Source organism: Arachis duranensis, chromosome 6, assembly GCF_000817695.3.
Source record: "Arachis duranensis cultivar V14167 chromosome 6, aradu.V14167.gnm2.J7QH, whole genome shotgun sequence".
Lineage (NCBI taxonomy): Eukaryota > Viridiplantae > Streptophyta > Magnoliopsida > Fabales > Fabaceae > Arachis > Arachis duranensis.
In genome coordinates this window covers 11,819,102-11,836,777 of record NC_029777.3, presented here as the reverse complement: position 1 = coordinate 11,836,777, position 17,676 = coordinate 11,819,102, and the positions used below count along the sequence as shown (strand labels likewise).

At 36.4% G+C, this 17,676-nt stretch overlaps 2 protein-coding genes across 2 annotated transcripts; both read right to left on the bottom strand.

Moving 5' to 3' along the window:
* Nucleotides 1–12,664: 12,664 nt before the first annotated feature.
* Nucleotides 12,665–14,987, bottom strand: LOC107492912 (cytochrome P450 93A3-like). Its single transcript, XM_016113979.3, has 2 exons — nucleotides 14,041–14,987; nucleotides 12,665–13,603 (listed from the first exon to the last, which is right to left on the bottom strand). The coding sequence occupies exons 1-2, from the start codon at nucleotides 14,974–14,976 to the stop codon at nucleotides 12,971–12,973; spliced, it is 1,569 nt and encodes a 522-aa protein (XP_015969465.2). The 5' UTR covers nucleotides 14,977–14,987; the 3' UTR covers nucleotides 12,665–12,970.
* Nucleotides 14,988–15,669: 682 nt separating this feature from the next.
* On the bottom strand, nucleotides 15,670–17,595 carry LOC107492913 (cytochrome P450 93A2-like). Its single transcript, XM_016113980.3, has 2 exons — nucleotides 16,611–17,595; nucleotides 15,670–16,520 (listed from the first exon to the last, which is right to left on the bottom strand). Exons 1-2 carry the CDS (start codon nucleotides 17,574–17,576, stop codon nucleotides 15,882–15,884), a joined length of 1,605 nt encoding a protein of 534 aa, XP_015969466.1. The 5' UTR covers nucleotides 17,577–17,595; the 3' UTR covers nucleotides 15,670–15,881.
* Nucleotides 17,596–17,676: the final 81 nt, after the last annotated feature.

Here is a 17,676-nt window from a genome sequence, read left to right as displayed (position 1 = left end):
AGAATCCGGAAGGTCTAACCTTGTCTGTGGTATTCTGAGTAGGATTCCATGATTGAATGACTGTGACGTGCTTCAAACTCCTGAAGGCGGGGCGTTAGTGACAGACGCAAAAGAATCATTGGATTCTATTCCGGCCTGATTGAGAACCGACAGATGAATTCCGCTATGCTGTGACAGAGCATATGCAATCGCTTTCACTGAGAGGATGGGAGGTAGCCACTGACAACGGTGAAACCCTTGCTTAAGCTTGCCATGGAAAAGAGTAGGAAGGATTGGATGAAGACAGTAGGAAAGCAGAGAGACGGAAGGGAAGGCATCTTCATTCGCTTATCTGAAGCTCTCACCAATGATATACATAAGTATCTCTATCTTTATCTTTATGCTTTATTCGTTTATCACTATACCCATTTGAGTCTGCCTGACTGAGATTTACAAGGTGACCATAGCTTGCTTCATACCACCAATCTCCGTGGGATCGACCCTTACTCACGTAAGGTATTACTTGGACGACCCAGTGCACTTGCTGGTTAGTTGTGCGAAGTTGTAGTGATCACAATTTCGCGCACCAAGCGCCAATATAGTGTTGTCTTAACTAACTCTTATAATGACTTCATTGCTCACAACATGGGTGAAGAAGGCACTGATGTTACAGATAATGAGCATATAGCTTTTTTGTTTTATTGGTTGAATGCAATAATTTTTTGTTCTCGAAGCATTCAGATGTCAAAGCTCTTCCTTTCTTTGGTTGCTCCGCTTCATGAAGAAAAATCACTTTGATGGTTTTCAGTGGCTAAGAGAAGGGGGGTTGAATCTTAGCCCCCTTTTTGTTTGATTACACTTGCTGATCTTTTGAGGAGACCTTTTGATTTTTGTCTCGTCCCTAGCCACGAGACTTTTATTTTTGTCTCGTCACTTGACACGAGACATTTTTCCAATTTTAGCTCCTATGCAGTAGAAACAGAAATGGAGTAGAAGAGAGAGAAAATTACATCCAGATATATCCTGGTTCAGCTGCTAAGTGCAGTGCAGCCTACATCCAGTCTCCATCACAACAACGATGAAATTTTCACTATAATCTTCTTGATTATAGACTGTAAAGTGATAACCCAACTTACAAGGGGATTCCCACAGAATCATGAAACACAACATAGATGAACAAAGGAACTCTAAGGACATCTATGGCTTTTTCTTTTAATTTTGCACTCTCTGCCTTTTTCCGCTCTATGGCTTTTTCATACAAACCTCACTATTTGCCTTTTTCATGAGACTCAAGACATGACAAAATTAAACAGAAAAATTACAAAACAGAAAATATTGAAGGAGAAGAAAATCTATAAGCTTAGGTAGCTCTGAGAATTCTGTGCCTTACACTCTCACTGCTTACTTCTAACTCCTTGAATCAAACCGTGACTGTTCACCCTTTTTATAGAAGGGGGAAGCCTCCACAGTTGAAACAAAAACCAAGCTTAACTTCTTTTCCTTCACACATAACCGGTTCGGCCAGAAAGAGAGAAGAGGTAATCCATGCAAAACCCAACATGCAAATACCTCTAGTTCTTCCTTGGTCATCATCCTTCATCAATCCAAGCGCTCCATCCTTGACTTGTTCTTCAAGATGAAATTCTGGCCCTTGATGCTTCATGATGATGATGATAGCTTCATCTGCTCCAATCTCTGCCTCTTCCATCACGTAGCCACCCTAGCTACCTTCTGTGGTAGTTGAGCAGAATTAGAGACAAGCCAACTCTTCAAGAATCTTCACCTTGCTGGCCGTGATCTTTTCTTCTATTTTTTTTTTGGTATGAAGAAGCTAAGATCTCATCACCAAATTTTTCCACAAGTGATAAGAATCTCAGCCACAACATACTTTATGTTTTCTTTTTTGTGCCATCATTATGATGGTCTTGTGACTTGCTTTTCCTTCTTTTCGGTGACTCAAAGTTGCTTCCATGGTTTGTTGTGTATTGTCCGAAAAGAAGAGAGAGATGAGAGAATAGAAAATGTAGAAAGAGAAGCAATCAAGTGTTTTTGAATAATTAAAACTAAAATGAATTAATTTACTTCCCTTTCTTTGCTATTGGTAGCGTGCAGCACTATGGCAATCAATCAACTCAATTGCAAGTTTCTCTCTCATATTTTCCATGCAATAAATAACAATTTAATAAAATTTGGAATCCATCACATGGTAAAATTCTTGGATCCGTTGGAAGCAATTTTTGCTTTCTTCTTCTCTTGATTTCGGATCAAGCATGAGGAACATTCGTCAAAATTAAAATTGGGCTTAGTAGCAACAATATTTAATCTGGCCCAATAAAATTTTGATTCATCTAAACTAATTGGGCTTATGAAAATGTTTGAGTTCTGGCCCAATTAATCACAAATTACTTCAGCCACATATTATAAGAAATATACATCAAGGCTGAATGTTGGTTTTGATTTGGGCTTGCAAGATTTCTTTTATGTTTCGGCCCAAATAAAACCTGCATTGCAAAAATTAATTTATTCAAAACATATGATTTAATATTTTTGTAATTAATCACATTAATAATGTTTAATCATCACAAATATTAATTTAGAGTTTTCCAAACTCATCACACTTAATTTGACCAAACTCCTTTTAAGACATAATTTTTAGGAGTTTAGTCAATTCGTCCATTACCTCCAAAATAATAGTATAATCAGCACAGAAGACCCTCTTTGACTTTTTTAATTATGACTCAATGTCATTTTTAAAAAATTTATGATAAAATCTAGAAATAACAGTACTGATAAAATTAAAATAAATATAATAAAATAATAAATATAATCTCTCTCTTATAAAATGTTGACCAACTATCATGGTCATTATTTTTTTATCGTCGTAAGTTGATAAATAAATGGCCTTACAAATGTTATTTATATATTAAAATAATTTATTATATATTTTTTATAATAATTAATTTTAGAAGAGTGCTACACATACAAGTTATTTTTGTTTACAAGTCTTACAAGTTGGGCCTAACACGCGCGTTACAGAAGAAGAAGAAAAAGAAGAAGCGTGAATATAAATGACTTGTATAATTTGTATGGAAAAGCGTTCTCTCTTTGCCTTCAATCTCCTTCTGTTTTTTTCGATTTTCATGGTTTCTGAAATCAAGCTTTGAAATTGTTTTGAAGATGATGAAACTTCAGAAATACACCCGAACGATTACAAAAATACACCAAAACGATTATAGAAATACATCCAAAGTATTACAGAAATACACCCAAACAGTTACAGAAATAAACCAAACGATTACAGAAATACACTCAAAGGATTACAGAAATACACCCAAAGGATTTAAGAAATATACCAAATATAGAGAGAGACAGTATATTTCTTCTTGAAATCAATACACCCAAAGAATTATAGAAATACACCCAAAAGATTACAAAAATACACCCAAAGAATTTAAGAAATACACCCAAAATTCGTTGAAGTACACCTTATGCATAATTCAGAACTCTTTCTCTTTTTTCTCCTCATCTTCTGCTGCTGCTGCTTCTTCTTCAAAAACGATTTCAGAGCTTGATGTCAAAAAATAATGGAAACCGAGAATAACGAAGAAAAAAAACAAAGAGAAAGCACGTAAATGAAGAAGAAGAACATGAAGAGGAAGAAGAACGTGTAGCAAGAAGAAGAAGAAGAAGGAGAAAGAGAAGGCAAGAAACATACCTTGAATAATGTTTCTTCGTTTTTTCTGGTGATTTTGATGAAGGAGAAAGAGAAAACTAAAAGAGAAGAAGAAATTTCAATAAAAAAAGAGGGAGAAAGAAGAAAAAGAGACATAAAAAAAGAAGAAGAAGAGGAAGAGGAAGAGAAAGAGGAAGAAAAAAAAAAAGAGACACAAAAAAAACATAAAATGACGTATTTATAAATGATTTATATGAAAAATCACTTATATGTAGAGAATTACTCTTAATTTTAATATAAATAGCATAGTCGAAGAAGTTGCCTTATCATCAATTCTCCGGTGAAAGCTATTGATAGATGGATTAATTAACGTCGGGAGCAATTTAATTCGTGGAACCACGGTAGCCGGTAGCTTTGTCTTGAATCTTCTTTTTTTTTTTTTTCTCCCATTACTTCAAAACAAAAAGGAAAAATCGCTAATCGACGCAAATTGCATTTAAGACAAATAAATAAATTATGAGAAATATTTAGCAGAAATATTTTTTATTAATATTAATTAATATTTTAATTATGTATGTATTTTTATATTATTAATATTCAGAGTTTAAGATTTGACTAACATATTTTTTGAATATGCATATAAAAATAGAAAAAATACTTAAAAGTTAGTAAAATTTATTATTTTTAGTTATTATTTTTAACCATTAATCTAAATTTTTTTAGTCTAATAATTTAATAATATATTTTTAACTTATATTTTTAATTATTAATTATTAATTATTAACTAAAAATAATAAATTTTGTTTACTTTCTAACATTCTTCTAAAATATATTTGTTTATCAATTATTAACTTAAATGGAAAATTTTATTTGGTCATATAAGATTATTCTTCTTAAACTGTTACACAGCTATGATCAACAACATGAAATTAAAGGCTAATATAGTATAATTTAGCTGAAAACATGGGCTTTCACTTTGACTGATTATAACATGCAACAAATGTATTATATTACAAAAATTAGTAGCTAAAACAATTACGACCTATTTATATATAAATATATTTATTGGTTAAAAATATTATATAAATGAGTAATTATACACTATTACTAGATATTTAAATGTATTATATAAATAGTAATCATACATCATTCAATTTTATCTCACACCATTATAAATATTGATAATGGCTGATTAATGACCACATATCACAAATTCCGATATTTAATTTTCATATGGAACTATCAAATGTGTTGAACCGGAATATGGGAAAGGAGGGTGCTGAACATGGATGTGGTGTTAGGAAGGCAAGGAAATCGGACCGTGCGAGACACCACCATCAACTCGGAGGGTACGATTTGTGTGTGCCAAAGTGGAGGGTCCGAGTTGCTGCATGTTGGACACGCGGCACTCAACCCTTGCTCCCCAGACGGTGCCCCACATACAAGGTTGCTGGATGCGAATTAAACTCTCACCATCCGAGTTTCACCTTTGAGCCCTCACTTTCCATTCCCAAAACTCCATTGCTGTTCTTCATCCCTCTGTTGTTGGTGCTTTGCATGCTGGGGAGAAAAGAAAGATGTCCAAAAAAAATAAAATGAGAGATATTGATCATCCTGAGTTGCATATTATGCACTATCTCAGTGTGCCTGATTATGCAAGTTTGTTATCATTTTTTTTAATTTTTATAATTATAATTATTATTGTTAAAATTTTAGTAGTTATTATTATTGTTAGGATCTGAACTTAGAAATATATATAGAATAGTTAGGAATAATTTTAATTTTTTTTATTTTTTTCACTATTTTTGTATGAAAATTATTATTGTTAGTGTGTTAATGGTTTTGCTATATAAATTCTTGTTGTTGTTGCGGTGATTAAAATAAAAACGCAGTATTTTTTTATTTGTTTAAATTTTTTTGTATAATTTTCAGAATTTTTTTTATAATTTTTAGAATTTCGGAAGTGAAATATTATTAAAATAGTTAGAAAATAAATTTTAAAAATAAATAAAAAGTGCCGAATTGTTAATAATTTTTGGATATAGTATGTTTTTTTTGAATAAATTTATAAATTCTTAATTATTTATAATTGTTACTGTATTATTAAATATTATTGTGGCTACAATAAAATAATAAACAGTTGAACATAATGATAAATAAGAACTGCATAATTTTCGAAAGCGTGTTACTTTAATTAATTGTAATTATCATTCTAAGAGATGTTAATTATTATTGTTAATAGAAAATGAATTTAAAAAGATATTTACGATAATTGTTAATATTTTTAAAATTTTGAAATATATGTTTAAATTTATTTAAGTAATAGATAACATGTTAATATTTAAGCAATAGTGTGTGAGTTGACTAATTACTTGTTTTGTTTTTTTTAGAAATTAAGAATGTTGACCTGTGACCATCTACTTCCTCCGGATCGGTACAACGATCGGGTGGAAGACCATTTACGAGTTACTGGCTTCTATCATGCATCTCAAATTGGTGTCGTACAAAATCAAAAAGCACTCGTGAATGCTCTAATAGAACGGTGGCACCCTGAAACACATACGTTTCACCTTCCAATTGGTGAGTGTGCCGTAAGTCTTGAAGACGTGGCTCTAATTCTTGGTCTCCCGACGGATGGTCTTCCAGTTACTGGGATGACAATGAGTAGCTTCTCAGCGTTGGAGGCAGAATGTTTGCATCAATTTGGAGTGGCACCGAGTAAGTTAGAGTGTAGAGGATGTTGTATAAAACTGACTTGGCTGCGGGACCTAAAAGAAAACATTCAGTTGACTGATGAATTAAGTATACAGAGGTACGTGAAGTGCCATATTATGTTGCTGATCGGGACGATCTTGTTTGGGGATAAATCTGGGGCAGATGTGCACTGAAAGTTTCTACCCTTGCTTCGTGAGTTTGCCAGTATTGGACATTATAGTTGGGGTTCGGCATGCCTTGCACACCTCTACAGGGGGTTATGCAGGGCATCTCGTTATAATTGTAACGAAATAGATGGTCCAATAACACTTCTGCTCGCTTGGGCTTGGATCCGACTGCCATATCTATCGCCGATCCCAAGAGAGCCCCACAGCTTTCCATTAGCCAACAGGTAATGTCACGTTACAATCTACTCGTAGCTTTACATTTTAAATTCAGTTTATCTAATTGAATATGTGATATTAGGTGGCATAACTGGGAGCGTGGTGATCGACGATATAGGTATTTGAATCTAGCTCACTTTAGGAAGGCCTTTGATGAACTCCAGGAAGGCCAAGTGTGATTTACTTAAATATTTATGATTTTGGGGCATTTTAATTAGGCATTTTTATTGTTATTGATGTTCTAGGTTGTATTCATGAGTATCTTTTATTTTTCCCAGTTTGTGTGGGTTGCGTATGCTGTGGATCGCATGGATTCGAACATAATTCCTCCTGAGATCTATATGCAATCGGTTGTGTGGTCTGCTACTGTTCCGTTGGTGTCATTTGAATGTATCGAGTGGCATGCTACCGATAGGTACAGGCGACAGTTCGGTTTCGTTCAGGAAGTACCTCAGCAGGAGCAGAGTCTTGACAAGGCACATGGAGAAGTACTGACTGGTCCTAAGAATCTTAACTGGGCCACAACACCGACTCATTCAAGTTGGGTTATGCATTGGACAAACAGGTATCACTACGTTCTTTCTGAGCTTCCCATGCCTCCACAGCATCCATTGGAAACTTATATGTACTGGTACCGGTCAAAATATGGTGACCACTTGAACTTGTCGAATCTTGTGGGTCAAGAAAGTGATGACGATAATCAGGATATGGATGCGGGTAATCAGGATATGGATGATGGTGGTGAGGGTATGGATGAGAATAGTCAGGATGGGGATAATGACAATGAGGAGCTGGAGCCACAGCCGGTGCCGCCTCCTAGTTCGAATCCACTTCCACTAGAACAACCTCAGTTCTCAAGCCAGTATGTACCTCAGACACAGTTCTCCCTGTCCGTTCCAATGCCGCAACAATATTGGGGTATGTCACATTTTGAAGCAGGAGAAGGAGGTTCTTTTAGTCAGCTGCTTGAGTTCATGGCTGCAGATGCAGCACAACCACAATATACCAATCAGCCTGATTTCTTGGCAGGTAGGTATTCATTGGATGCGAGGCTCCCGTGTCATACCTCATCGGTCGCTTCCGGAGGGTTCGTATCTGTCGATTCTAGTAGAAGTGTAGGTGGACGCGGAGTTCTTAATAGTCAAAATCCTAACCGTGTTGACATGGGACCACTTCAACAAGATGATAACCCAGTCGAGTAAGAGACTAATGCATATCTAGTAGATAACCCGGATGACGAGGATGATGATGACGATGATGAAATAGAGGAGTTCGATGAGGATGAGGAATCCCGCAATGATGGTATTATGCTTCGTATTTTTCTTTACATATTCGATTTTCTGTTCATTTTGTGTTCATAAGTGGTATCCATCTTGGTATGACTACCTAATGTTATAATATTTAATTGTTATTATTAATTTGTGTTCATTAGTGGTATCCATGTTGGTTTGACTACCTAATGTTATAATATTTAATTGTTATTATTATTTTGTGTTCATAAGTGGTATCCATGTTGGTTTGACTACCTAATGTTATAATATTTAATTGTTATTATTATTTTGTGTTCATAAGTGGTATCCATGTTGGTTTGACTACCTAATGTTATAATATTTAATTGTTATTATTAATTTGTGTTCATAAGTGGTATCCATGTTGGTTTGACTACCTCATGTCATGATATTCAATTGTTTTTATTTTTTCTGTTATACAAGTGGGGCACAAACTCCGGATGACAAAGGCAAAGGTTACAATCTGAGGATTGATCCACCACGTCGTAATGCTAATCGCTACACGCTGTCTGTGTTCAAAAAGGCCGCAAAAAAATGCAAGAACTTCGTGAAAGATGTAAAGTGGTCAATGAGAAAGTAGTTGTGGTGTAATACTCTTATTTATGCCTTAAAAAATGTCTACAATGTCTAGAGTTATTCGCATGTGTTGGGCATTATGCATGCATGACTTGTAGCATTTAGGGTTTAGGGTAATTATGTATTAATACTGATCTGGAGTATGGTTTGTTTAAAGTAACTATGTATTAATAAATTTGACTACGGACTATGTTTTAGTAGATTGTTTGTTTAGAGTTTTTATGTATTTATGAACTTATTGAAGGGATTAAATATGTCGACTATTTTTTTTTATGTCAGATTATAGAATGCTACAGATGGAGAGTAAGGCTAGGTTGCCGTAGTTTATAACACAACACAGAACAAGTTACATATAACATACTTGCTTAATTCAAATTGACAACTCATGACAAACCATATATTGCCACATAGATAATGTCACATATATAATGTCAACGCAGAATAAGAATCTACTAATGCTCTTTGTTGGCATTTGCACCACCTTGCTGACGGCATCTGCCACGGCTGTGCCCCTCAGCCCCACAAAGCGTACATCGCCTAGGCCGACGTAACATTCGTGTGTCCATCTCATTCAAGAATCGCGTCATTTTTGGGCGACCTTTCCTGAGGCGTCTCAAGAACGGATTTGGGATGAACCGAGGTCCGTTGTAAGCAGGCCATGTAGTAGGGTTATCTAGTAGCCTAAACCTTGCTCGGTACACCCGCCGAACTTGGTCCATCTTATACACATCATGAACATACACTTGCTAATCCAGTCGCTGGTTGGCACAACATGCAAACACATGTCGACAGGGGATCCAGTCCACCTGGAACTCACCACAGTCACATCGAAGCCCACGTAGGTCCACTACAAACTCCAGTCCACTTGGCATCTCACGCACCTCAAAGACCTCATTCTGCCGGTCAAAACAACTAACCTGAATGTTTCCTGACGCAAGTTGGTTTGCATGCAACTTGGAGGTAACGACATCAGAAAACACATGGCCAGCATTAATCCGGGCTTCCGCCTCCGCTCTTTTTCGGGTAAACAACTCGTTCAGCCTGTAGAATGTTGCCTTCACAAGGGCAGTCACGGGGAGATTGCGTGCACCCTTCAATACTGAGTTGATGCTTCCACCAGATTTGTCGTCATATGACCCCATCTATATCCACCATCAAAAGCCAACGCGTACTGTTCCCGGGGGGATTCGGTTTAACCAGTCACTGTATGCCTCGCCCCGTTCTCGTAAATGTTGGTAACGCACCTCGTACTCACGCACCGTCCTCGAATATCCTGCAGGATAGAAAGAAATAATTGAGACAATATAGGTCAACACACGAATTGAATCGAACTCTGATATTAAATTAATTAGCTACTCTGATAGTTACCTATGTTGACGACCAGTTTCTGCAAGTACGGCGCCTTGAATTTTCTCAAAAAATTCGACTCTATATGCCTGATGCAAAACATATGAAAGGCTCTCGGAGGTGACCAAGCCCCGTTACTCCTTTCCACAGCTGCATTTATGGATTCGTCACGGTCGGATATCAGTCCCACACCATCCCAAGTGACAACGTGCTGACGAAGGTTACTCAGAAAAAAGTGCCACGCATCTGAAGTCTCTCCCTCCACAATTGCAAACGCAATTGGGACGATATTGTTGTTGCCATCATGTGACACTGCCACTAGTAGACAACCCTTGTACTTTCCGTACAAGTGAGTCCCATCGACCTGGACAACTGGCTTACAATGTCTGAAAGCTCTAATGCAGGGGTAATAACTCCAAAAGATACGATGCAATACCCGAATATCAGTCACCAAGTCATCGCCTTGATATGCAGGCATAGTCTCAAAATGAACAACAGCTGACGGCTCCTTGTGACACATGGCCTCAAACCATATAGGCAACGCTTCGTACGATGCCTCCCAGCCTCCAAATATTTTTTCCACTGCCTTTTGCTTAGCCAACCATGCTTTCCGATAGCTAACAGTGTAGTTGAACTTCGATTGCACCTCTGCTATAACCGATTTTACCTTTAAGGCGGGGTCAGCCTCAACCAACGGCTTAATTGCTTCTGCAATCGTGGTTGAGTCCAGCTTAGAATGATCCTGAGAAATTGTTGCTCTGGTACATGTGTGACTGCCATTATACCTCCTTACAACCCAACAGTACTTCCGGCTAATCATGCTAACCCGGATAAGCCAATCACATCCTGACCCATACTGTATACACTTCGCATAAAATGTCAACGGTTCAGACTCATACACCCGGTAATCTACGCTTCTTCGTATAGTATACTCTTTTATCGCCTTAATAACAGCGTCCCTCGAACTGAATTCCATCCCAACGGCAAATTCACCATCTGCGACAACAAGAATTTCTGCGGACAGCCATACAACAAATTTTAGAAACATAAATATTTAAACATTCGAAAATAAAGGTAAAACAAATGATGACTACATCAATTCTAATAAAACCCTCCAAGCTAATTATTTTTAACTAATTTACTAACAAATACTTATTTATATTCAACTAATCAACTAACAGATCCTAATTTTAATTAAACTAATTTACTAGTTATATTTACTTAATTAACTAATCAGTTCCTATTTATATTCACTTAAATTTAATTTAAAGAACTTTAACAGATTTAACAAATTTTAATTTACCTAACTTACCTATATTGACTTAATAACTTCGAATTTAACCAATTTTAATTAAGCTAATTTACTACTTATACTTACTTAATTTACTAATCAATTCCTATTTATACTAACTTACATTTAATTTAACTAAATTTAACCCGGTTAACAAATTTTAATTTAACTAACTTACTTATATTTACTTAATAACTTCCAATTTTACCAATTTTAATTAAACTAATTTTCTAGTTATATTTACTTAATTTACTAATAAATTCCTATTTATATGGACTTAATTTTAATTTAACTAAATCTCACCAATTTAACAAATTTTAATTTAACTAATTTACTTATATTTACTTAATAAATTCCAATTTAACCAATTTTAATTAAACTAATTCACTAAAAAATTTCAATTTATAATTACTTAATTTATTAAATTAACTCATAAATACTAACGGAGATTTAACTAGTTTGCTACTTAATCAATAAATTCTAATTTAAGTTTAACTAAATCAATAACTCTCTTATAAATTTACTATCTTAGAGTTAAATACACAAATAGGTAACCAATCTTTCGTATAATTATGGAGAATTACGTACCAGTATTGATATAATCCGGAAACTCCGGAACATGCATGGCTTCCAAATCCGAAACTCGCATGAATGATGGCTCCTCAAACGGCACATCATTTGCCAGAGCAGTTGCGACATCAGACACATCCGGAACCATAGCTCCGTCACCTGGAACCTCATCTCCATCTGGACCAACAACTTCGTAGTTGCTTTCGAACTCTTCCTCACTGTCGCTATTGTAATCCTCCCGTAGAATATTACGGTCGACCTCACATTGCTCAAACTCCACATACAACTCGATGAACGATAGTTGTCTCCGATTTTCAATATACATGGAAAACATATCTTGCATGCTCACTTCGTCCGTTACATATTTCGTTTGAAACTGGACGAATCTACCAAACACTTGTATAGGATTTCTGTATAGAATACATGATATCCTTCTTGCCCTCTCAGAATGAATCTTTTCACATATCACACCCTTTAGCTCTTCAAATGAGATTGTAAAAGGAATCACCAGATCTAACGGATTCTCACAAACAAATGTTACTCCTTCAGATGTTTGTAACAAAATCTGACCAAAATAATACACCTTCAATAACACTCTGTCACTCATTTCTCTCAATCACATTAACAACCTCATAAACTTGAGTTTCAGATTTTTGGCTCCTTTAATAAACAAGAAACGAAAGAGATGAGCTAAAAACCAGAGGACCGTTGAAGAAGGAGAAGAAGACGATGCGAGAGTAATTGCTCTGATATGCATTTTCACCAACTTTTATTAAAGTCCCAACCAAATCGGACCATGCGATTACCTAACTGAATTCAAAAAAATAATATAATAAAACATGTCGGACCCTCCAATTTCACAACGCAAAAAAAAAAATAAAACCATCAACTCGGATGGTACGATTTCCATTATCCAGAAATTTATCATCTCTCCTTCCGCAAATCGGACCTAACGATTTGTTTCAAAACAGGAAACTCAAACAACTCGTACCATCCGAGTTGTGGCACCTGACATTAAGGACAAAAGCTGCCCCACAATCGTCTATTGCGCTCCCATGCATCCATATCCAGATAACACACACACAAAGCCTCCATATCAATAAAAATGAGCCCACAAATTCTGTTGCCCAAACATTCTTCGTTATGATTATATATCTTGTGATATAGAAGGAAAAGGATTAAGCCTTGGAAGAGGGAGAGCAATGAGAGGGTGAGCCCTTGGATTAACAATCCCAGCAGGCTTCTCTTCCATGTCAAGGATCTTCTCATCATCATGAAGCTTCCATTCAAAGCACTGAATCATGGCAGCGAGAGTGACATGCGCAATTTGCAAGGCCAGAGAGATTCCAGGGCACATTCTTCTTCCACTCCCAAATGGAATCAACTCATATTGCTGTCCTCTTACATCCATCTGTTTCCCCATGAATCTCTCGGGCCTGAACTCCAACGGATTCTCCCAGTGGTTAGGATCCCTACCAATGGCCCACACATTCACGAACAACCGACACTTTGCTGGAATCTCGTAACCGTTTACTATGGCCCTTCTAGAACACTGCCTGAATAGCAATGGGCCTGCAGGGTGAAGCCTTAGTGTTTCTTTCACAATGGCTTGAATGTAAACAAGGTTGGGAATGTCCGATTCTTCAACAATTCTCTTCTTTCCAACCACCGAATCCACCTCTTGACGCGCTTTCTCCATAACTTCTGGATTCTTCATTAACTCTGCCATCGCCCATTCCATTGTCACAGCCGTTGTATCTGTCCCTGCCACAAGTATGTCCTACAAAGTTCACATTAATTACTACTGTTAACAATATTAATGTTAAGGTGAAAATTCAAATATAGTCGACTTCACATTGATAGTTGAGAGTCATTAAATGAAAATTTAGTCAAATCATCTAACGACTATCAGTTATCAACTTTCCGTGACACTTAATGTTAAATATTTGAGCTTCTTTTTTTGGTATTTAAACTACATGAAGAAAACTATTAGTGTTTGTGGTGCTAGTAGTAAAAATGTACTTATCAAATTAGTTACATGTACGAGTCAATTAGTCAGTTTTGTCCAAGCTAGTAACTATCAAATCTCAATACAGAGTAATCAGATTCATTCTTCCAATTTCTCACTATTCATGACCATGATAGGTCCCAATCATATGAAAATAATTAAACAAAATTTTAGCTAGTTGCACATATATGGATATTGGATGGACATACCATTATGAAGGCCTTGATGTTTTCGGTATCCAATTTGATATCAGCGGTTTCATCTTCAGATATGTGAAGAAGAACATCAAGTATATCCCTTGCACCCTCACCCTTGTTCTTTTTACTTTCATCTTTATGTTCCTCAATCGCTCTGTCCAGCAGGCCATCGAATCTTACCCGAATCTCCTTGAGTTTCTTCTTGAATCCCTGGACATCAAGATCCTTCAAGAACCACAAGAAGTCCGACAAGTTGAACTTCCCCGTCAGCTCCGCCGTGTCCGCCACCAGCTTCCTCACCACCTCCTCATCAATCTCTCCGTCCCCACAACTCGTCTGCCTCATAATCATCCTCGAAACAATGTTGTTGGAGATAGTCATAAGTTGTCCCCCGACATCCACGGCCTCACCAGCCACCCCTTTCTTCACCAACACGCTAAGGAACCTCCTTGTCTCTTGCTGCCTCACGTGGAGGAGCTGATGGAGCATTTTGCCGCCGAGGAGCTCCGACATGCACACCTTTTTCATGAATTTCCAGTAAGGTCCGTACGGGGCAAACAAAAAGTCCTTGAAGCCGTAAGTTAGGGCCTCTATGGCCACGGTCTGCGCGGGGCGGTCGGAGAAAGAGGTTTCGTGTGTTTTAAGGAATTCCTTAGCTGCCTCGGCGGTGGACACCACGACGCAAGGGGCGGAGCCGAGGTAGAGGTGAATGATGGGTCCATAGCGGGTTGAGAACTTGTAGAAATCTTGATGTGGTGTTGATGAGAGGAGGTGGAGGTGGCCAATGATTGGTAGGGCTTTTGGACCCGGCGGAAGCGGCAAAGAAGAATGGTTTTGCTTTCTTTTTCTTAGTATTATGGATCCAATGAAGATGGTAGAAACTGCGCAAATTAACAAGACTTGAATGTAGGATTGTAAGTCTGCCATATTTTGTTTAAGAATTTCCATATATGATATCATCTTATTCTTATATATATATAACTTGCATTGAATCATTCACTTGAATAGCTCGTCTAGACCGTTTTACATTTCCATTAAATTTTCTTAGAAAACAGATTTCTAAAGTAAGCTCTCACATAGAGACGTAATCAGATGGGATGTAGCCAAAATATCAAGTTCATTAGCATTATTAAAAAATTAAAAATAATTTTAGAGAGACAATCATTTGTTATTTTTAATATTTATTTTATATTTTAAAATATATTATATTATGGTGGTTGGTTTTAGTGAATAATTTTAATTAATATTTTTTACTCATTGATCCAATTTAATAATTTACTGATTGAATCGAATCGAATATATAGATATAAAATATTTCAAATTAAAAAAAAATTGCTTCTAACTTTTTTCCCCCTCTTTTTGACATGTTTTACTTCAAAAAATTATTCAACGTTAATTTTTTAAATAATAAAAATAAAAAATCAGTTTTTTAACAAAATAAAGAAATTCAAAATTTTTAGGTGATTATGGAAAGACTATACCATTTGATCTATAATTCATTAGCAATAAAAAAATCAAAATTTAAAAATTTTAAAAATTTTAATAAATGATATATTTTTATTTATTTATTTATTATGAAACCTACCAAATTAAATATTAAATATTATATAATAAGATACATTTGCGGATCAAAACGAATAATATCCAATATATTTTTATTTATTTATTTATTATCCGTGAATTTCAGATCCAATTCCTCTGTATGTAACCAATCTTTCGAATTCAAACCATTTATTTATTGACTTTGGATCCAACCTCCCCTAGCTAATGCCCCATCACATTCATAAGAAGGCGTATTTATGGATAAGCGGCCACTGACATGGAAATTCAAGATTTGTAGCCGCCATATTATTTCACATGGATGGAAAGGGACTAAGCCTAGGCAGAGGGACACAAATCATGGGACAAGCCCTGGAAAGAGTCAACCCTGGTTTCTCTTCCATATCAACAATCTCACTGCCACCGTCACTAACCTTCCATTCAAAGCACTGCACCATTGCACCAAGGTTGGCCTGCACTACTTGTAAGGCTAGTGAGGTTCCAGGGCATCCTCTTCTACCACTCCCAAATGGAATCATCTGCAAGTGTTGCCCCCTAACATCTAACTGCCTCTTCCCACTTTCTTCTTCAACAAGAAACCTCTCTGGCTTGAACTCCAGTGGGTTTTCCCAGTAATTTGGGTCCCTTCCAATAGCCCAAATATTAACAAACAATTGTGTCTTTGCCGGAATCTCGTAGCCCCATATGGTGCAATCCTCAGATGATTCTCTAACTGTCATTGGACCTGTTGGGTGAATTCTCAGTGTTTCTTTGACTATAGCTTGAAGATAAGGAAGGTTGACAATGTCTGATTCTTCTACTATCCTATTATTTCCAACCACGGTTTTGATCTCTTGCCTTGCTCTCTCCATCACTTGAGGGTGATTTATCAACTCAGCTAGACTCCATTCTATAGTTAATGCTGAAGTGTCTGTTCCTGCTATAAATATGTCCTGCAATATTGACAAAAATGAAATTGGTAAGTTTAAAAATTAATGCTTCTAGATATAATTTATATATATATATACGAATCTGAAATTTACCAAGATGAAGGCCTTGATGTTCTCTCTAGTCAAACGTATCTCAGAATTATCATCTTCATGTATGTCCAATAATATATCAAGTAGGTCTTTGATTTCACCATCTTCTCCTTCTTTCTTCCTCTTCATCCTTTCCTCTTGATGTTCCTTGATCACTCTCTCCATCATGGAATCAAACCTGTTCCGAATCTCCTCAACCCTTTTTCTGAAACCCTGCAAGTCCCAGTTCTTGAGGAACCAAATGAAATCCGAAGCATTAAACTTCCCAGTAAGTTCTGCTGTGTCCTGCACCAGCTTCCGCACCTCCTCAGCCTCACCATCATCTTCCATATGCGTCTTGCTCATGATCATCCTCGAGATAACGTTATTCGAAAGCTTCAAGAGTTCTCCTCCAACATCAACAGCCTCACCAGCCATCCCTCTCTTAAGCAATGACCTCAAGAATCTCTCTGTCTCTTGCCTCCTCAATGGTAAAAGCTGGTTTAGCGTGTCGCCTCCGAGAAGTTCAGACATGCAAATCTTCTTCATAAACTTCCAGTAAGGTCCATATGGGGCAAAGGAGAAGTCTTGAGAACCATATGTAAGATAATCAACAGCGAGATTTCGAGGCCGGTTTGAGAAGGAAGATTCATGAGTCTTGAGGAATTCTTTTGCAGATTCTGGTGTGGAAGCTACTACACAAGGGACAGAACCAAGTTTAATGTGCATTATAGGTCCATAGCGGATTGAGAGTTTGTGAAGAGCTTGGTGAGGAATTGGAGCAAGAAGATGAAGGTGTCCAATTATAGGAAGGGACAGTGGACTTGGCGGTTTCTTATGAGACTTGTTCTGTTTTCTGTTGAGTATGACTCTAACTATGATTGTGGAGATTAACCATATCATGAAAAGTTGAATATAATCTTTGTAATCATAACTACTAGCCATGTTATGAAACTTCCTCTTCTTGAAGTTGTGTATATAGGTTATCATGTGGTTCTATCTTATCTTATATAATTAGAAAGGTGATAGACTTGGTTAATTTACTAGTATATAGGTTATGTTTGATATGTTTTGTATGTACTTTGCTCTA

Coding starts and splice junctions, on each gene's coding strand:
- LOC107492913 (XM_016113980.3), bottom strand. CDS start 17,576: ATGATAACCTATATACACAACTTCAAGAAGAGGAAGTTTCATAACATG. Junction 16,521..16,610: donor ACATCAAGGCCTTCATCTTG/GTAAATTTCAGA, acceptor TCAATATTGCAG/GACATATTTATAGCAGGAAC.
- LOC107492912 (XM_016113979.3), bottom strand. CDS start 14,976: ATGGAAATTCTTAAACAAAATATGGCAGACTTACAATCCTACATTCAA. Junction 13,604..14,040: donor ACATCAAGGCCTTCATAATG/GTATGTCCATCC, acceptor TGAACTTTGTAG/GACATACTTGTGGCAGGGAC.